Below are 23,292 nucleotides of genomic sequence, written 5' to 3'. Positions count from 1 at the left end.
TTAAAAATCAATCACTGAATGACAATTGCGTTCTGAAACGAATAATGGAATTATCAAAAAAATTAATCTATCAATTTTATAACAACAATGTACGGCATGTTTTTCTGTTTTAAATTCATTGTTGAAACTTATTGAACATCTGTCTTTATTATATTATATCAAAATTTAAAGATACGACATCTATGTTATAACACCCGAACAACTACAAATCATCTGTTAGATATTGAATACACTACGCAAGCTGAAAACTCCTAAACATGATGCTATGTTGTTCCAGCCAAGTACATATATAAAATGGTCGAGTTACACTCCGCTGATTACTATACGTCTTATTAACGGAGGGGACTGTTAACTAGAGGAATATTGATAATTTTCATCTCTCTTAAAATTGGTCGAGTTCGCATTCATTCGGTTTGTAATTTTTTTTTAAATCACTTTCATAGTTTCTCTTCGATAGGCGTGCGGTGAAGTGTACTATGCGTTTGGACGTGTTTTGACGTTTGTGTGTTTTTACTGTGTATAATGTGATGGTGTAGTTCGTTATGGCCTTTAGATATCGAGAAGATTTAGTTGGCAAACGATTTTTATCTGTGAGTGGTGTGACAAAAATTGATGTGAATAAAGCTTCCGAATGGGGATGGAAGGCTGGTGTTATCAGGGCAGCATCCCATAAAGATAATAAGAATAGAGATCTTCAGGTAATTTTAACGATTCTAATTTTATAATTGGTAATATTTTATTGTTAGTTTAAGTCATTACTTCGATGGTTAACCCGCCTTTACTTTATGACAACTCTTCCCGGTTACTTCCGCATAGCGTATAAGTTTACGATTAGTAGGTACACTAATGATTATTCATGTATATAATACTAGTTCTAGTTATACTTATAGAATATAAAGCACAGTAGACCAATGATATTAATAAATATTATAGAGATAGTTGGGCAATGTACGAGTTTTTTTTAAATTTAGAAGCATCCGTTAATCACCTGTTTCCACTCAGCAAGTTTGAGTCAGGTGCATTCGATATATGAATAACTTTATACTACTGTATACCCTAACTGGTAATTAGAGAATACAAATACATTTATAAGAATGTTAAGAAGCCTGATTCTTCGTGATTAAGCTTCGCTGAATTAAGTAATGTGATTAATAAATTATTTACATATAAAAATCTGTGGTAAAAATTTAATTCTTTATAAAAATAATAAAAAAGGTGTTGCAGTAAATGCGTCAACTATAAATACCACACTTCTTACTAACAGATGCCCCTTACTTCCGCGTCTAGTAGCAAAGTCGCAAAGGTTACGCAATGAGGTATTACCGACAAATAAATCATTGGCACTTGTACATCGGGATTAGGAGTTAAACAGAATGCACATGACTTGGAGTTCATCGACCCTCGTCTACCGATGCACCGGCCGTAGCGTTGAACTGAGCCATGTTCGCCGGACAGCCCCAAGACCAGCGACAAAAAAGAATGAACCGATCTGCCAACGATTTTAAAAAAGAAAAAATATCGGGCCCAACATCAAAGAAAATCGTTGGGATAACAGCGTTGAGTTTACGGGTGCTTAAACCTGTTTAGATTCGAGAATTATTTTTGTCTTTATTGTTCAATGGGCCATCAAGAGGTTTAATAACCTCGGTGTTTTATCACGGAAAAATAAACGAAACCCTGTTGATTAGTTTTCACTTGACGCAATGATATCTTGTCAAGCAGTCATTGCACTTTAAATAAAACATCCAATATGAAGTCTTGAAGAGAAACGAAGAAAGCGCGAATCAACGGAACGCGACGTTGCGTTCGCTCCAATCCAATGTTGTTCATTTATAAATAGACACCGTCTTTCCATTGCACTGCTCTCCCGCCAAGAGTGTGAAATCACAGCCAACATACGAACACAAAGATTTCATTTGTTTCGATTACCTACTTGATATCAAGGCGATGCAGTAACTTGATAACCAATGTTACATAATAATAAGTAAGCTATATACTTATAGATGGCCAGTGTTTACATATAAGTATAGTTACTTTACGATAGTACACGAAATATTTGTAGGAAGCGGTTAAGAAGCAAAAATATATCATTTCTATTAACTTACGTTAAATATTCGATTTTCTGTAATTTTCGTGCTGCTCTTGTATCTATGATCATTAGATGTTTCTGGTCAGCGATCAAAAACTAGGATTGACGCAGGTTATCCGATTTTTGCCATAGGATTTTACAGCCATAGACATCTTTCAACTCTTGTCTGTGATTAGAAATCGACAGATGAGTGACATCATTTTTAACTGTTTTTATTAAATAAAATACCTCCATTTGAGTAAATAAACAAAGATATCACAGTTTGTTCATTTGTTGTACAATTCCTACGAAGTCTTATCTTAGCTTCTTTGCAAAGATTTTATAGACCATTGTTCTGTCGCTGAGTTCTAAGGAGGCGCCATTGTACAGGCGAAAATGTCCCTTGTCTACAGTCAATGGGAAGTAAAAGGAAAATTAAATTTTAAATAACCAGCACGAACCTTCAGTTGATAATGGAAAACATTAATTTAATACGACCTTTACGTCAAAGTGAGATATTTTGATGATACATAAAAAATAATTATTCCACAATCTTAAGGTTATTTTTGTTGTTCAAATGGAACACATATGTTTTTGCTTTCTAGGCCATAGGTTTCCGATCAAATGATTCAGTAAATACTTGACTAGCTGTGTCACACGATTTCACCCGCGTTTTTTCTTGATTTCCTCAGTAAAACATTTTCAATGGGTGAAGCTGGGTGCCCTAAACTCACTCCTACTCGTATATGTTGTTTATTTTTTTGTTTAACAAAAAAATAAACAACATATACAAAATTAACAAAATCGATATCTATTACCCTACCTTTTGGTACCTGTACCCCCCTTTTACCTATAAGTTCGAATTCGAATCAAAGTTGTACATTTTAGAAATTGTTACAGTATTGAGAGACATAACTATTTCTATATCAATTACACAGCTGATAGCAGAGTTGTGCAAGTGGCAGTGGCGTGCACAAAGATCGCTAGGGCGAGGGCGGGAAGTGGGTCAGCGGGGTGCGGGAGGGGTGGGCCCTTAGGCCACTTATCAAGCGAACGGGGCCGCTAGCGGGGAAAGCGTATCTTAGTTTTGGTAGATACTATTTATCTATGGTGTCGTATGGTTTCGTGGGAGTTGGGCGTTTTCCATCATCGTCCACGTTCAAAAACAACTCTGAATAGGCACTACATATATACATAAATGATATACATATGTCGCTTTACAAATAAATCTTGTTTATTTGAACTTTTTATGTATAGAAGCGTAACAACGTCTAATAACCTAATCTAATACTTTTTAGATATCAAAAGACACTGTTATATGTATTTAAGGACGCAAAGGTACTGATCATTATCAGCTGATTAAATACACGGCAATAACAAAAAAACACCTTTATAAACAAATATCAAATCATTTATTCCAATTTGATCACTTAAAATGGTACTTTTAAAGGTAAACAAATATAAAGATGATTTCTCTATTTGCCCCTTCCAAAAGGTAGTTTCGTGTGGAAAAGAATGGGCAAGAAACTCCACATTTACCTTTTAAAAACGAATTTACAATATTTGTATACATTAATTAAATAATTATATGTGAAGACAATGTACTCCCAGCATAAAATTACTATACAGGTCTATTATTGTATTGTTAGTATACCTTACATATGTATTTACAAATATCAAAACCGTAGAACCGTAGAACATTAAAGATTAATAAAGAAAACGTTGACGAACATTTACAATGTCGTAGGTACATATTTTAAAAAGGAGAGCTTTTGCGGAAGGAGAACCATCGTAGAAGTAGAGGTCGCATCATCGCTTCCTTTTTCGTTATGTTCTGTACTGTTAGGTCATTTGTGATGAAAGTAATCCCTAAGTTTCGTACTAACTGATCTGTGATTCAGGTGCACTTTTTCTTTTTCACGTGTCCTTTTCTTATTATTTTACTTTTTAATGTTTACATATGTTTTAAATAATTTGCTTTGTTTACTTTATTCTTGTAACTATATGTTTTCATGTATACTTTTTACACATTATCATTTTTTTTTCTTAGTGATGGAATGGACCTTGGAAGAGATCGGTCGAAAGCGATAAGGATGCCAGTTGCCCCCTTTTAATTTAATTATTTTAATTTATTGTATTTCTGAATACTAGGAACGAACTGTTAATAAATGTGTAGCTAAATAAGTATTATTATGTTCGCGAATATTTAAAATTACTGACTAAAGCAAACCTAACTCCATCTGAATCTAGACAGACGGGGTCTAAGGTACAAAGTCAAGAACCGCTAAGCAAAACGCCCGTTACTGAAAAATTTGTTTGACATACATCGTGGTATTTAGCGGTATACGAATGCGGCTACTGAAATGATTAGACTAATTACTACGCTCGTCTCCAAAGTGCTAATAGCATTGGACAAAATTTCATCCGCGCCATCTAGGTGGCAGGCAAGTCTTTCACATTCCAAAGATATTTGCGAACTAATGAACTGTGGAATCAAGAGGTCTTCCCTGAGATACGACCTTCAATTGTTTACAGTGTATACTTCTACCTCAAAGGAAGGCGACGCGCCTAATAAAATGAGTGTCCATGGGCTGAGATGACTAATAAAAAATAGCAAGTGTAGAGTACCTAATGAACTCACAATAATATGAAATGAAGTCACCCATACTTCTTTGTATGAAGGCGATAAACTCACAATCCGGAGTTTTGTTTGTCACCAGTAAATAGATGGTTCCTCAAAATTGATTGAAATATAGCGATCTTTGTTGAAAATCTGGCAAAAGTTTTGCCAAAATACACGAAGCTGCTGGTGGAAACTAGTATAGTTTAAAACTAATGCTATTGGTTATCCTATTATATATGGGTTATAGTATTTATATTCCTAAAAGGACGTTTTCTAAAGACCGGCAACGCATTTCCGAGTTTTCTGGTAGTGTCTGTCTATGCGTAGCGGTATCACTTACAATCAAGCCCCATGTTCAATAGAATATTATTTTCATGTTTCCTATTAAATGTATATACACATATATGTGTAGGTGTGATAGATTACGACCTCGCTAAAAGCCCTTCGTAACCTGCGGTGGCCTCCACTTCTGTAAAACACGTTCTGATGAGCTCTTGATGAGGGTACCTTGGGCCAAAAACCTGATAAAGTACTCGCAACGTAAACAACTTTCTAAATGTTTATTATAGTAACAATGTTATGCGTTTTTTAAGAACAGGTAACATTTTTACTGGATTCGTGGAAGGTGCATTTTCTATTTGGTTCTCATAGGAAAAAACAAAGGAAAATCATATAATTATATTTCATATATGTGAAAAGAATTGAATAGATTTTTATTAAGAATAAAATAAAACTATCCCGAGCTTGTTGTCTCGAATGATTATTTTTTCGAGTTACTTAATTATTTTTCTTAATAAAAAATTAATCAGGGCCAAAACCCATTTGTCCACCTATATATGCAAGTAGGTGATCAGCCTTCTGTGCCTGACACACTCTACTTTTTTGGTATAAGCAGTTTGCTTCATCGTTCGAGCTAATTTTAAATGCACACATATAAAGTCGTTGGTGTACAACCGGGGATCGAACCAACGACCTCAGGCATGAGAGACGCACGCTGAAGCCGCTAGACCAACACTGTATTTTTCTTCTGCATTTTTTTACATCTGGTCTCCTTTGCTGCTGGCTGCCTTGCAAATGAATTTGAAATAATAATTTTTAACCAGCATAATAATAATTATCTGCTATAAATGTTACGCAAATACAAAATATCCATACGACCAACCAGTCCGCCTACTCTTTAAAATCAATACCGCTTCCAGTAATCGACTCGGTAATTAGTATTAGAATCCTAAACCCTTTATTAACTTTCTTAATTACTTGAATATCCTAATCGAAATTACGTGGTACGCATAGAGGATTGTGTTAAAATATGTGAAGATCAGAAATAGCGTATAGTTACCACCCAGTGTTCGACCTAAATACTTCATTGCTCTTCGCTGAAACAGTAATAGGCTAATAGGCACTTGGATTAATAAATTATGCATTAGTAACATTATAGTATAGGTTATTCGAAATTACTAGGGGCATTTCAAATTTTACTTTAGAACAGAGGCAAACATATATATGTATATGGCTTTCTCTTCTGAGCGCCAGAGGGCTGGTTGACCGACTATTAGGAATTGATACGCTCTTCTTGAAGGACTACTAAGTTGGTTACACATAGTGGTGGTGCGCGAACAAACTGCTTTAAAACCACTCATACTAATAACAGTAGTTTGGAAAACAAATCTTATCACAAATTGAACGCGTTAAAATTCCTCGCATAAAATTATGATTACATCCATAACATGAACATGAATCGTGACGGAAGTAAAAGGACGTAACTCATACTTAAACATAAAACTGTATAATATGTTATAAAATTATCAATTTTTAAATTCTTCCTATAACCTCAGGTGATCCTTCTTCCCGATTTCCTCCTGTAATATAAAAAATATATATATATGTTATTATTGTATTTCAGATCCTAGCATTAATTGTGACTGAATTTTAAGATTAGCTTTTACTCTTTTTTGTTGTTAGTTTCGCCTTAATTTAACTGATTCTATATGTACTATAAAAACAATTGGTACCGTACTTGACTGTTATAAGCCATGGGATATGGAAGTGGAGAGTCCATAATTTCCTTTTCTAAAGCCGAAAGCGTCTCTATGGTTTGATTCAATGAGATTTGAGCTGCCAAACTTAGTATCAAAAATAACGATGACTTTCGACCTGATATCCTATGCATACTGCATACTTAGCAGGTAAACCGGTACAATTTATGTAGTTTAACCATATTCAGGTTTGTTGCGTAATTTTTTTAACGTAGTTCTTGCACTTGCACTGCAGTATGTTGTCTATTGCCTAAATAAGCTATTTTTAGTGTTATCTGTCTTATGGCCTTTCCACGTAGGGTAAGCTTGCTTCAGACGTCTTTGTATGAGAAAAAACGTAGTAGTAGTACGTACGTAAACGTACGAAATATAGATTCAAAACTCGTACAAAGAGTGATATCTTTATTTTATGTATTGGTTAACACTTCGTTGATTACATATATATATTATGTATATACGGTTGTCATTGATATATTGGATTTATATATATATATATCCAATCTAAATGTTTCAGATTTCATCAATCAGTTAATCCTTTAGAAATCAAATTTTCCACCGCTCTTTAAATACATATATCTTAGTATGTTGATGTTCAATTCAACGCCCTAACGGTAAAGAAAAACAACGTGAGGATTACAACAGCCTATTAGTTTGATAAATGATCATGAAACAGGCTAAACCGAAAAAAAGGTAGCACCATTGGTTTATTTATTTTATTTAGCTCGTAAAAACCACTACAAAAATGAAATACTAGGAATGCATAATGGCAAATAGTTCGATAAGAAATCGGACCTTCATGGACATTCTTAGCTGTCGAAGCGAAGCAGGAAGCCTGGTGAACACGCGACGCCACCTAACGGAGCGTGACGTGAATTAACAGTTATTTATACTTGCGGCCCGTGTTACCACATACATAAACCTATAGGGCGGATTCTTATGAGATTCTTGTGCCATACACGCTGCGGTTATATAGATTTTTATTTGTGAATTAATAGTTTTAATGAATATATATATATATAGAACAGGCGGCAAACGGGCAGGAGGCTCACCTAATGTTAAGTGATACCGCTGCCCATGGACACTCTCAATGCCAGAGGGCTCGCGAGTGCTTTTTGGCCTTTTAAGAATTGGTACGCTCTATATATATGAACGTTACTTCGTCGTCGTGGGGGAAAGTTTTAGTAGTGACATCTCCTTTCGAAGGTTGGCCCTGATCAGGGTACTTTGATTTTGCAGCGTTTTTGATCAATGATTTGATGCTTGAGAGAAAGTAATCCTGCCATGCCATGTTGTCTTCCTTTTTGAACCAATTCAGGTCATTTTTGATGCCTTAGAACTAAGAAGATGAAATTAGAAGCCTGAAGTTCAGCAACCAAGGATTGTATAAAAACAATTTATATTTCAATTAATAATCACAGTATTTTTCATTAATTTTGAACCAGTAAGTAGTTCAGAAATTAAAACTAATCAAACTTCTTAATTTTGTCACACACTGACGGTAAGACAGACAAAAGCTTCAAATTTAGTATAAAATTAGTGTTTAGTGTATAAATCAAGAAAAATCTAATCCCTAAATCAATGTATTTGTATATCACATAATAATAATAGCCTTTATTTAAAAAAAAATCTTAAAATCTGAAGTAAAAAGAAAAAAAAAAAAGAAAAAAAAGAAAAGAGCGTACCAATTCTTAAAAGGCCGGCAACGCACTCGCGAGCCCTCTGGCATTGAGGGTGTCCATGGGCGGCGGTATCACTTAACATCAGGTGAGCCTCCTGCCCGTTTGCCCTCTGTTCTATAAAAAAAAAAAAAATTTAGGAATGTTTTATCATTTAGTTAAGTTTTGATTTGTTCACCGTTGGATAATTTATCACATAGCAGATTTTTAATATGCTCACTATACGACTGTACGTGCCGAGGTCTAAGGCAGTTTCTTCTCACTCGGGCTTTCTTAATTTTATAAGCATGGTTTTCCTAAATCGTTGAAGTTACGCCTCGCGGGTATAGAGATAGCCAAACGCAGGCACTTTCTTTAACTATTACATTGCATTCATTTGTTACATAGCAATTAATATTTAATTATTTTCCTTATTGTTGTACGCAAGTTAAAAATAAAATCCTCTATTATTTAACGCACCCCGATGACCCAGGAACCGTACTCACTATAAGGTGTTGTTAGGCTAGCTAATTACTTAATAACTTGAGACAGATGTTCCATTAATAATAATTAAACCGATTGGTATTCATCTCTTTTTACGGTAGAAGAACTGCGTTGCGAGAATTTTTATAATTTTTTATACTTTCGTTTGCGAACTAGCGAACTGTGGAATCGACTCCCGGTGGATGACCTCCAATTTTTTAAAGATACTCCTCCCTCAAACGTCGGATAATGACTAAAAAAATAATGTTTTTGATGGCATAATATGAACAAAAATAGAGAGTTGATTTACCGGCAATTGTAATTTGCTAAACGCATGTATGTGCTTAAATTTTATTAGTCTACCTTTCAAATTGTAACAGAAAAGCGTGACTGCCAAATAAGGAAGTAAATATTTACTTCTGGTCTTACATTTTCACAGTTTCTTTTTACACAAATTGTTTATCTTTTCTGTATTGTTTTAAGAGTTTATGTATAACACTGTATTAGACCTTAATATATAAGTTATGTCTTGTTTTCTTATAGAACAAGGGGCACACTTTGGCCTCAATTCCCGAGTGCTCATATGTGCGTTGCCGGCCTTTAAAGTTTCCAAATATTTAGGAAATTATTTACCCTATGATACTCAGTGACAATATAGAATTGTGCTTATAACAAAGATATGAATCTCTATAATAATAGTTCCGGTATCAATAGATTCTCTATGATTAATAACGCACTTACAAGGCTCCCAGCGTTGCAGGTGTCCACAGGCGTTTAGCACTTAATTCTAAGTTAGCTATCTGGTCGTTGTTCCCTGTCCCATGGAAAAGGTATTTCCCTGCCTTATGCTTCCCTTAAGGCCCTATCCAAGCATGAATTGCTGTGTCAGTATCTCGGGGTGGACTGTGGTGCGCAATGGAATGCGAACGCCGGCCCGTCATAACAGTTATTGTTAAACATTACATTAATTTAATTTTTTTTCTGAAATAGATTACCTGCCTTAAGATAAAAATATTATGTAGCGCATTTAATATTATGTATTTCTTTATCTGACTCAACACAAATCTAAATGATCGATTAAGCACATGGTCATCGCCTCTGGTACTCATATACTTGGAATTTGAAATACTAATAGTATTTTTACTGTTTTATAATAACCGTGATTTTCTTGAAGATAACAGCCATAACTAGCCATGACCGTCGGCTTCGCTTGGTGAACGGTTGATTTGAAGGTTGGATGGTTTCTTTTCAATTATTTCAACATAAATTTTAATTCAATACTTAGACTCGATTTTCATTCGAGTGCCGATCGCGTGATTGGTAAATCGTTTGACGTTTGTCCCGCGCTGCGATACGATGCGCAAACATTCCCCCACTCTCTTGTTTAATGCTCAAGAAGTTTGCCGGTACCTAGAACAAAACTACTATCGATAATATTAAAATGTAGAATGCTCTGCCCACGAAGATCAGTTTATGTTTGATTAGAGTTATGAGATATGTATTAATTAGACCGGGTTACATTATACCACATTCAATTTCAATGTGATCCTTCGCATTAATTTTTGAATTGCGAGTGGAGTTAGACATAATATATCTCATTATTTATATTAATTTTAAGGTCTGTTTCACAATGTTCGGATAAGTTCGAAATAAGCTATTTATTACTTATTCGTAGGATAAACAGTATTTTTACGTTTCACGACTGTCAGATAGCGTTTTAGCTATTCGTCATGAAATGCCAAGTATCTTATTTGAATCTTTTATCTTTCGAATAATTCATGTGTTGCATAGCTATTTTGGTACTTTATCCATACATTGTGAAACAGGCCCTTAGAGTTATTAGCTACTTTATACGACAGTAAATTGTTAAGTAAATTTGTTTTGTCTCGCAATCAATGACTTCAATGTAATTATCAAATTTAGTTCAATATACTCCCGTATTCATATCGCCTCAAGTATAATGATTTGTGCTTATCAACTGACACTCTCGTGTCACTAAGTAAAACGTGACAAAACATTCTTTAAATTAAGAGATAAACAATAATATAAATCAAGGTATTAATATATTAAAATAACCTTCTATAATCTACAGCAGCAGATTTAACTCCATCGTGTTGGATTTCTGCTGCACCTGACACACGTCACGGACAGCTGAACAGATTCTAGTAAATTGCAGCAAAGAACCATTTCGATCAAATTTCTAAGACAAACCGCAACATATTTAGTCCGGTTCAAGACAGACATATATACATAGACACTCGGACATGTCAAATATATAATATCCCTCTTTTGTGTATATAAAACTTAAATTGTTTAAACACATATAGGAATGTGACTGATACTCTTACGTCCAAAGCCAATAACCTATCTCAATCCATTTTTGTCCATCTGAGGTAGAGATCTTAAACTAAATATTGATAAAAGTGTGCCAAAACCAATCGACGGATCGATATTAGATAGGAGATCGATCGACTGTCACGGTCTGATCTCAGATTGAAAACAATTTGGATTGTGGATTAATTATTAGGTTCGGGCGTTAAAGGTAACTCAGTTTTGACAGATCCCGTAGTTTGAAATGCCTTTTGCGTAATTGTTTAAGTTAAAGCGATGACATCTTAGATAAATTCTAGTCTGTAGTTCTGTTGTTTATTTCTTATTGTTGTCAATGATAAGAGGAACGTGGCATTATCATCACTATTTATAGCTATCACGAGGACAGCACACTGATGTATGTCTCGATGAATACATAACGCTAGTTACATCTATTACAGAAATTTTCCGTTGCTTCAAGAGTTAATACAAGGTTAAGGTGCTAGGGCACGCGTAAAGGTAATGTGGAACGGATTCCGAAGGTCAGGTGTTTTCGCCAATTAGTACGACATCGCATGCACTGTTTAGTGATTTAAAATATAAAATGACCAGCCGTTTATTCGAACCTGTGCCACAATCTTCAAACGCTTAAAACACAAAAAACTTTGAACTAAAATTAAAGCTCCGATGACGAGTATGTAAGTGCGTGCTCCTATTTCACCATGCCTCATGCTGATAGAGGACAAATATTTGTTTTTAATTTATTGTATTATTATTTATTATTTAAGATGTCACGTGGAAGATGGTGTAATGGTTGCTGGTCCTTAAAAAGGTTGCATAAAAGAAAAACTTGGCGATTAAAAAGAGCGGCGGATTCTACGCCCTTGATTTGAGAACTGTCAGTAAATATAAAATTAGAAACATATTTTATTGTATATTTCTTTTTTTGACGTTCATAAGTGTACATTATGTTACCTACATGTTTTTTTGATTTGAATTTAAAGAGGTTGTAGTGCCACTGTTTATTTTTATTATGATTATTATTTAATACCGATTTATGAAGCTTCTTGCATAACACTACAATAATCTATTATTTCATACTCGGGTAAGTACGGCTGGGTTGATAGTAGCAAATATGCCTGATAAGAACCGAAACAATGAGACACTTAAAACAATTACAGACACCAAATCAGAGACCCAAATTGAGTTAGCCTCCCGAAAATAAGAATAGAATAAACATGTCATCGACATTTCTATTATGTTGATGGCTGGCCTGCTTCACTAATAATTTTCTTTTGAGGAGGAGCGAACTGTGAATCTACCCTGAGAAATACCTGCAATTATTTGATAAAACAGCATACTCCTTAAGCGCCGGCAACGCATCCACTAAAATGGATGTCCATGGGCATGTCTGCCCATTTATATAGGGAGGCAAACGAGCCTTAGATCGCAACACAACATATGTATTACATAATTAACCGTGAACTATGACAAAAACATCTAAACCTATTAACATAAGAGTAAGTTCTTTTTCCCGTGATGAATATAATTCCCTTTCTTAATGTACAATTATCATTGTTTATCGATAGCCCTGGGTTCAAATGTCAACGTTAATCAACGAAGAGAAGGTAAATAAATTCGAAAGTATTGGAAATAATGGTTCGTTACGTTACAGAGAACAACTGAAGTTAAATCAGTTTCTGCGCACCACCACTATGTGGTGCCGTATGAAGTATTTCCGAATTCAACTTACCGTTCTAAAAACAATACAAGGCAACGCACTCGCAAGACCTCTGGCATGAGAGTGTGCATGGGCGGTATTACTTAACAGCTGGTGATCTTTTGCTCCTTCTCCCCCTGTTTAATAAAAAAAAAGTTTTTGGAATACGCCATTTTGCATTGCTACGTTAGTCTTATTAAACTTCTTTAACGAAAGACTTTGCTTGTCCTTGCAACCTTTTTAGGCCTGCTTGGTAAAAACACCATGTCATAGTTTAAAAGCGCGGCAAAATTAAACTAGCCATGATCATTGCCAGGAGATGGGACTATAAGAAGATCTTCGATTATGTTCTATATAAATGTGTACTCATTAAAAAGACAATATATAGCGATATCGTGCATTTATATGTAATTATTGTGAAATAACGGCCTGCTTGGGCTGGTAACTGTAGAGTTTAGAACCGGTTGATCCGGCTCCAAGTCTAATACATAAACATAATTATCGATCCATTTAGTTGGTTGATTAGACATCGGTACCTTTAGAGAAAGTTACGATGTTAAAAACTTAAGTTCTTCATTAACTGTCAGTCTGAGTTTTCTTTATCGAGTTACTGGCATGAGGTAAAGAAGACAAAAGAGGAACGAAGAAGCTCGTATTACCACGACGTCACGTTTGTAGCGTTATTCGAGCGTTTCACGTTCTTAAAAGCGCGGGAAAACGGCCCTATTTAAAGAAGCAAAAAGTGCTGTATCATCAAAACAACGCACGTCACAGATCAATGAAACCGATGCCAAAATTCTATAGGCTTTGAATTACTTCCGCACCGTATTCACTAGATATAGCCCCCAGCGAGATTTTCCTGTTCTCAGACCAAGAACGCTCGCTTGGCAGAAATTTTGCGCTGATGTGATGGTATCGAAAAATTGTATTACCGCTGTAATTGTATCGCTCTCGAAGGCAATATTGAATAATCAAATTCTTCTACAATTATTTTTATGTCTTTGAACTTATCAACCCGATAACATGAATAAATATTTCTATTACTTATTAGTTCTGTCATTTTGTACATTGATTTCGGTCAAACAACCGTCCACTTCTTAAAACCGACAAATTAAAAAATTAATAACTGTATTATCGTACTGAGTCCCTGGTTCCATTACTGCATCGTGATGGAATTCAAGTTTCATCGAAATAACGCAGCCGACTGTAACATACATATATGGTCAATAGATTTTAAAATTCGATGTTACGCGACTTTCGTGAGCCGAATAATGTTATGCCAAAATAGATGCGGCCTTGTGAACTCTCATTGCGACATTCGTGTCAGGTTGTTGACCTTTTGCCTTGTTTTGTTTTCACCGACGATTTAGACTCCAAGTATCTATTATTAAGTATTCAAAAATATACAATATGCGTTCTTAATTCAAAATGTCTTCGATGAATCTTTGTTGACGCCTTGACTGAGAGCTGTTCTAGGTATACATAAAAGTTGTAGTCTCTAGAGAAATAAACTTTTATACTTAATAAAAATTCGTTATAGACCTCAGATTTATACATCTGTTTCATTATTATTTTTCAATCTAATAATCAAGAAGTTAAACAGCCTGTGACACATGGAGTCGATTTCGTCGGGTCTATGTTGTTATATATGATGTTCTCCTTCTCTTCGTTAAATGCGCACATAGAAAAGTTCAGTGGTGCACAGCCAGGGATCAAATCTACGACCACAGGAATGAGAATCGCACGCTGAAGCCACTAGGCTAACTCTGCTCGTAATTAATAATCTTATACTACATATTCATATTTTATTATTTATTAGTAGATAATTAATATGACAGTCATAAATAACACACATGTGACAGACATAAATAATAATAAATAAAAACTTTATTTATGACAAACGGGTTTTGACAAGATTATATCGCCTTCCACTAGGGAAGCCCTGTGTTGTGGGTAACGAGAAGACAATTAATCCGTGGTACATGGTACATGTTTAAAACAGTTTAAAAAAGTACTTAAAATAAAAATAATTTTAGTGTTAAAAATGAAGAATGAGTGAACAAGTGAATTTGAATGGGTGTGTATGCGCATGTATTTGAGAGTTGTTACGATCGTACAGTGTGCCTCTGTAGATTGAAAATCCAATGTTGCTGGTGTAATTTCTATGCATACATAGATACAAAGTATAATTAGAAGCTACGTTTTATATCTTGATACCTGTCCAATATGATGTATTTGAGGTAATATCAAATGATGTAATAACGATAATATACGCATAGAAGTGTGCCGATGTGATAAGATAACATCAGGAAGCATGTTTGATTGATCTTACAAAATACTACTGAATCTATGTCAATAAAAATCAGTTGTATCTTCTTTAGGTGCTCCCTTATTACTGAAGAATAACTGTTCACAACTTGAATTGCCCGTTTATTTTTCCCTTGGGGACTCGCGATTGTGCGTACCACAGAACATATAAAGGACCTCCTTTATATGTTCTGTGGTGCGTACCCTCTACGTATAAGACAAGGCGCCACCAACAATCGCCGCAGGCGAGATGCGTTAACAGCGGAGCCTTATCCGTTTCCCGACATGCGATGCGGCGGTTGCGTCCGCCTCTCTACGCCCATTGTTATTTTGTGAAGTTACTTTGCTCTGCAAGTATCCTTCACAGACCGGGCCATTTGCTGTTAGTAATAGCTAGGGGAGATGGAGTACTTGCAGAGCTGGATCACTATCCCTTTTGAACGCATGGACCCCTTACTTCACCGCTTGGGAACTTTTTAGCTGGCGATGCCAGTCCACATACGTTTTGCAACCACGGCTTAAAGTATTATGTCGACTAGGAAAGTTGATCATTAAACAATCTTTGATGACAGAAAGTTTTAATCATTGTTTATTTAATGCGTTGATTTTTTGTTTTTGTGATTTTAGTTTCCGTATTTTCCTAAATAGATTTGTTTTTTCAATAAAGAAACACTTTATAAATTTACTATGTACAAGTTAGGATTCTTCATTTCCAAAGTTTATCCCATACACATCGAACTTAAAAACGAACGTGCCAATTAGAGCCTTCTGTAGAAAGCTTTTTAATCGTTAAATTTATCAAAGAACAAAGATCTTTTGGTAATACACTCAATGTTTCAAACTTGTATAAAATACAAGCCCGTAGAATATGCAAGGGGTTTTAATATGCAACCCCAATCCGTAGCTACTCCAAATGAGTGTCGAAAAGTAGGTCAAAATGCGAGGGCTGAAATTGGGCCGCGCCCTAGAGGAGATCGGGGTGCCTATAGGCTTGCTTTAAATAAAGTTTTAATATTTCAACTCTGTATATATACAGTTTTTTATTACATACATTGTCTATAGGTATATAATAAAAATAAATTTTAATATAATTTGAGTTTAATGTTTATTGTAGATTTTTTACTTTGTTAAATAAAATAGCATACAAATCTCACTGATTTGTAACTTCTTGAACATTTAACTGATCATTTGTTCTCGGTGACCTCGATTTCGATCTCGCATTATATGTATTATTACTTACAAAAAAGGTAACTGGCATCTATCTACTTTTCTGTAGTGGCATCTCAAAAACCCAGATTACGAACCCAGGATGGCACAGGATGTTGTCATTGGCGATTTGTAATAGTTTTTTCAAGATATTTAGGAATCAGTTTGATTTCTCCGACCTTTATCAATTTAAATTTCCAAAACTAGCTGATATCAAGATTGAGCATTATTGAGTGAGCTAGGTCTGGATAACCATAGTTGCTTCGCTCCCACTTTAAAATCGATTTTCCTGTAATTTTTATTTTAAAAAAAATTTATATCTTCATGGATATTATATTAGCATAGTGCTTGTCATATCATGTATTTTGTTTTTCTTGTACCAATCAGTGTGCCGAGTATTGGCAATCTTTTGTAAATAAATAACTGGCAATTCTAATCCGATATGCAAATGTTCTTGAGTCCTATGTATGTACTATGTTTATAATTCTGCTTGGTAATGACACGAATTGCGAGCCGACATCGTCATGCCAATAATTGAAAGTGCCTACAGACTATACGTCTTTTATATTGGATCGAGTACAAAGGACACTGTAAATAGTACATAATATGTAGATGATGTACTAATTTCGATATTCTTCATTATGAAGTGCAGAGTCATTAAAAAAACTGTTTAAGTCTGGGCTTGTGATGACTGTATCTGTTTCACTGTCATTTGTCAATGTAATAGGCAAGTAGGTGATCAGTCTTCTATGCCTGACACACGCCGTCGACATTTTTGCTCACGGTGCTTTCCTTGTGCACATATAAATAAGGTCCATCGATACACGGTGAATCGAACCTACGACCTCTGTTCGAAATAGATAATTTTTATTTTATAGTTTATGAGGGTCATGGAGGGATCGCAAAAAATTTTTACTCCGTGTGAGCCGATCCGCACACTTTTGTTTAGTCATTGTTAAGATTTATTTGGTAACGTTAGGTGCATTTTTATATATCGTGTTTGTTAATTTCTTGACAATAGTGACGTCCTCCATTTAGACTTTTATAGTGAGTATTTTGTGCGTGTTCGTGAACTATTATTGTAAGGCAAGGTACAGCATCAGTCTTACCTCTCTTTGTTCCCAAACTAACAATTTCTTCATATCCTTACGGCTGACGTAATTGTGCACCTTTCTTCCTAGTAAGGAGCAGTACAACGAAGGACTTATTCTAGTATAAAATTATGTATGGACGGCCACCGAACCGTTCGTTGTGGTACAACCTCAGGGATGAGTCAATACTACTCATGTCAGAGTAGCTAGTTAAGTAACAACATACTCCATAATATTTAAATTTATGGTTATAGCTTAACCAAACGCCTAAACTTTTAAAATTACATGCTTTGTTAGACTCTTGAGTCTATGATTCACTCACTGTAAATACAGTAATGTTTAAGATAATAATAATTAGTAAATCTAAGTGTAATGTTCTAAAAAGTTGTAAAGAACAAATATATGTTAGTCCTAAATAAATAATACTTCATGACACGAGCTAGTAACAAAAAATTAATTCCGTAAAAACATTGCAAGAACATTGTTTGTAACTGCACACGTCATTTACGCAATTCACAGTTTATCACGTTGCCTCACGTTCTTTTAAACCAATTTAGTATAAATTAATAATTCATAACGTTTTTGTGTTGAATTACATTTGTTTTGGTCCTATCAGTTGTAACTGATAGAACTGTAGGACTATAGTCGAATCAACGGTTTTCCTTTGTTTGTATATTAACAAAATTATAATCAATAAAACTCAAAACAAAAGACAACAAAAATGTCATTGCGCTTATTAATTATTAAGTGCCACTAAAGTATTCAGGAGCCAATTCGAATTAGGATCCTCCAAGAACCATGTACGTACATACGGAGCGTACCAATTCTTAAAAGGCCGGCAACGCGCTCCTTCCCGTTTTCCCCGTGTTCCATTAAAATTATACTTTTACTTTATTATTGTGCCTAGTAATAATAATGTTTTTAACAGTTACTCAAAAAATAACTTTCTTCCTCGGGGCAAACGATACAAATGTCAAAACTAAAGGCAACACCCATTCCACATCCAGTCGAAAAAGTGAAGTATTTATGTTACTGATTTACTCTTGTCTTAATACAAAAGTAAGAAATTCGAAATCTAAACATTCTATGAAACAGTTAACGCCCGTATGAATTTGGTAGCCATAACTATAAATAGTGAAGAGTAGTGGCCCTATGGAACTGCCCGGACCGGAACCTGGCAATAGCGATGTGTGCCGCGTGCGTTGACCGCAGGGAATGCATCGATGCGCGATCAACTCACGCGCACCCACAGCTGTTCTTGTTTATTGAGTTAATTCCAACATTTTAATAGAGCGTGGTTGAAACTTATATGATTTTGTAGTATTTGTGAAAATGCCTTAAATATCAGAACTTCTGCCTGAATTGTGGTTTCACCAGTTCATAGATAGAAAAGAGCCTGATTCGAGGCTTGATCATACCTACTTATAAACTAAAAAGCAAAATTACAATCACATATTATTATGTTATATAGTATTATTTAATATTGTATTTTTACGAGAGTACTACACATCTATTTTTTCTGGTAAATATGGAATAATATTAGTTGTAATTGTTAATCAGCAGAATTGTATATCCATTATATGAATTGTTTAGTACTACAAGAATCTTACCGAGATGCGCGTTATTTTCGCAAACATTATTTCTTTATCTCGGGGTTAATATCCTTTGATTAACACAAAACTTTTTTGTTGCCATCTTATAAACATATTCCAATGGGAGAAATGGAAAATCATATTACATTTCAAATAAACACTGAATAAAATAAAACACCATCTCCAGTCTAATAAATATATTAAATTTTCAGATCAAAGACATCTAAATTGAAAAAACTTTCTCTAACGATGTTATTCGAATTGAATTTGTCTTTGGAAGTTTCATTCACTCTTGTTTGGCATTCATGAAGGTACCGGGATCAAACGAAAATCTAATCGATTTTAAATTGTACCAAAGTTCATCTAGGTACTAAAAATACAATAATATTAAAAAAACTATGACCTCCATGTTGGTGTTTAATCACCACTGTGTCTCGGATGAGCTAACGCTGTTGGTACAGGGCCTGCTCTTGTCCGGAAGTGACGGATATCCGTGTCATGGTAGTAATTTCATTCTAGCATTTATTTCTTAATTCCACCTACTAACTCCAATTTTCCACTCTGATTGACCCTTAACACTTCTTATCCAGTTTTGTAGAGCTATCATAAACATTTATACTTTGTTTATATTTTAAAGCTCATTTATAATATTTAAATGTATTCACCATTTTTAAGGTAAGCTTGTTTGGCTGTTAGCTATAGGGAACACAGGAGCTACTATTACTTAAAAAGTCGGCAACGCACTTGCGAGCCTCCTGGCAATGTCAACATGAGCCTTGTCTGTTTTATACAAACAAAATCGTAGTAAGTCTCAATAAATTGTCGTGGCACGAGTCGACCTGGATAACATAATTAGATATATTATTTGTTTTTATATCACGATTGTATTGCATTTCCATTGTTCAGAACAAAGATTTATATATTATGCTATTGTGATTCAAGGTTTACGTAACATTTATACTTATTAAGTTATTTTTTTATTTTGATCAAACGAAATTCGATTGATTTTTTTTACTTCGATTGCGATATGTACACTGCTATAATTCATGTATGACAAGTACATAATTACAAGCAATATATTGTAGAATATTTGACGATCACGATATTTTTATTATGACAATAAAGATTATAGTGTATTTTAAGTGAAATTAGTTAAACATAATAATTTTTTCACATATATATACAATATAAGCCTGTATTTTAATAAATAGAGTACTAATTCTAAATGTATTATTTTTATGGTTACATGTACAAATAGCATTTAGTAACTATTGATATGTTCATATATTTGCATTAATATATTAAACAATGTTACGCTTAAGATCGAGTTATTTTTAACCGACGTAAAATAATGAAATTTTTAGTTATCCATAGTTGCTCCGTCCGCAGAGAGACGGATTACTTAATACATTTTCGTTTAATACATTTAATTTTTTTGTTAATACAAGACCAAGCAATAGAAATAAGAAATAAAGATTTTTAATACTTTTTACTACATTATTGCATACTCGGTATTATATTAAAACCTTGTTAAAGTCATCAAGAAGTCTCAGCATAAGAACGGTGTTCGCCTAGTGGCTTCAGGGAGCGAGCGACTTTGTTTTTACGGTAGACCCAAAAATTCGACAGCATTATAAATAATCACTAACTGGCCTAGTTAAAAAAATATCACTGTAGTTTTTTGATAAGATTGTCCTCAAAATTTTCTAAATTTAGTATCTATCCAAATTCATAACATACCAACGCCATTGTTATATTGTGTGTTATTATGTACCTTACAATCTTCGATGGAACATGAATTTTGATAATAATTAGTTGCATTTCAAATACCAACATTCAAGTACAACCCTGATCTAAATACATTATCGTTACGATATTTCAGGAACGTGAAATTTCGTTTCATCGTCCGACTACTCGCCAAATGATTGTCCTTCGCCATAAATCTATATTTCAATACAGATTGAGGTTGTTTTATATAATCCAATAAATATAATTTTCATTGCTTATCTATTGCACATCCATACAATACTAAGTATTAAATTCTTGAAAGACAGTATGTGTTGTAAAGTGCAGATGACACGATGTAGATTCTCGGATCTCGGAAGCATGGTGGTTTCGACACTGTTTTCGAGCAAGTGTGAATAAAAGTTTGATACCTTTAAATTATACGTTTTTTCAAACCCTCCGAAGGATTTAAAAAAACTTATTTTCAAGTTTTGCTTGTACACAATTTATGTCCTTAATTAGAATAACTGTAATGAAATGTTTAAGTCATATTGTCGTTGTTAGTAGCTAATTACATAGATCCAACTGGATGAACAGTAGTTCGTCCAGTAACATTTACGGATAGGTATTAAAAGTGGAACTCATTGAATATGGATGATTGAAGGTCGCACTTCACAAACAAGGTCAACGCGAACATTGACACGCCTATGTGTGATGTTCATTGATATCTCGAAAACAAACAAATAGTACACAAATCTATGGAATAAGCGTTTGAGAGGGTCATACTGTCAAATTTTAATTTATCAATAAGGTTGTATACCAGCTTGGATAATGCGCATATAACTGATGTAAAATGTGTTTGGCGATTAAATTAGTGGCGGTTTTTGCCCACTCTAAGCATTTTATTTGAGAAGTGGCTGTAAATTTAGATGTTATTTTTTTAAATATTGTCCTCCTTAAGTCCAATTTGATTATTTGAACTTTGATTTAATTTATATAGATTTTGTAAATAATCACTTTCTGCAGTTTTTTTAAAGGTTATTTCGTACTCCTCTATCTAACATTAATAATGTAACAAAAAACAAATATACTATAGCCCAAATATGGCTGGCCATTTTCAAAAGGTTCAATTTACAAAAAGAACACATACACAATTTGTTAATCTATGTAATCTGTTTTGGCTTTCTGTATTGTATTAGTATTTTGTATAATAATATGTATTAAGTAAGCTGTTAGATTATTTATAATTAAATAAATAAATAAAAACTCAACAAACACTTGAATAGGTCATTTTCCTATATCAGCTGTGTTGTGTAATGTAGGAAGTGCTCTAAATGCAAATGATTTAGTCCTATGGATACTCTTATCACTCATTTTATGCATATTCTGCAATTAATCCACGACCATCAGGTATTTGTTTCCACAATATGTAAATTTTTGATATTCCAGGCCTCAAAGAGTGTACAACTAAACAAGATTTTTTATGTCTATCTTATTTATTTTATTTATTTAATAGTCTAGTTACGGAAAGAGTAGATTTTTGGTAATGAGGAGTATCTAATATGTATTGCAAAACCTATTTGAAGTTATTTTATGTCATACAGATTAAAAATAGTTACATAATAGGCCTCATTCTGTCTCATTCAGAAAACTATTTTCAAAACAAAACATCTTGTGTTGTAAAGTTACAAAGCTAGTTAGATCATTGCGTAATGTTTAGTGAGATCTTGTGGGAACGAGGCAGATTAATTCGCCTCGAATACGCAGTTAAAGTAGAATATTTTACGTACATAAATACATATTATACGACATACATTATTAATCCTTCGCTATCATATATTCAAGTTAAACAATTGGATTCGTGCGACAGGATTTTGTGTGTGTGAAAATTTTCTAGTTTGACAAATTTCGCCCTTTAAATATTAATAATGCTAAATTGTAAATAAACATCGTGACAAATTAATCTTCACGACTGTCTTTGCACAAAAGAACAAAGTATGAATTAAACAAAAGGCTGCACGCATACCAGAAGGCAGGTTGTTTTGCAACAAATCCAGCGACCGGTCCGGTCCGCCCCTCGCGTTCAATGACCTACTGAACCCGAAGGGAAATGCGTCCCTAGAATTTATGTCACCTTATCTTCGCGCGAAAAGCTTTTCATCCCGCTTTGATTACGTTACACCTATTTATTATAGAATTTTAACATTTATTAGTCTGCGAACTTACTGGATCGAACATGACGTTTAGTGAAATCTGTTGGCCAAATATTAGGGACGTTAAAATAATTTATACAACACAAAGTTTCGTTCATAAACTTAGTACTTAAAAATTTAATAATAACAAATCATGGTGCTTAGATAAGATAATTAGAATGCTCAGATAGATAAGTAGAGTCTGATTTCTCGCGATTACCTTCACCGCAAGAGCATTATTTAATATATATATAATAAAAACAAATAAGCTTTACATATAGTAA

General features: G+C 34.1%; 1 protein-coding gene across 2 annotated transcripts in view; it reads left to right on the top strand.

Annotated features, from left to right (window-relative positions):
• The first annotated feature begins 453 nt into the window (after positions 1-453).
• The window catches only part of LOC110992579 (lysine-specific demethylase 3A), a 131,308-nt gene continuing 108,469 nt past the window's right edge, over positions 454-23,292 (top strand). For both annotated transcript variants that reach the window (XM_022258458.2, XM_022258457.2), the window contains exon 1: positions 454-698. In XM_022258458.2, the coding sequence (XP_022114150.2) occupies positions 543-698 (156 nt within the window). In that variant the 5' untranslated portion in view covers positions 454-542. The remainder of the gene's footprint in view (positions 699-23,292) is intronic.

The sequence above is a fragment of the Pieris rapae genome, chromosome 9, assembly GCF_905147795.1.
Source record: "Pieris rapae chromosome 9, ilPieRapa1.1, whole genome shotgun sequence".
NCBI classification, from domain to species: Eukaryota; Metazoa; Arthropoda; class Insecta; order Lepidoptera; family Pieridae; genus Pieris; species Pieris rapae.
This window is presented reverse-complemented; position numbering and strand designations above follow the sequence as displayed.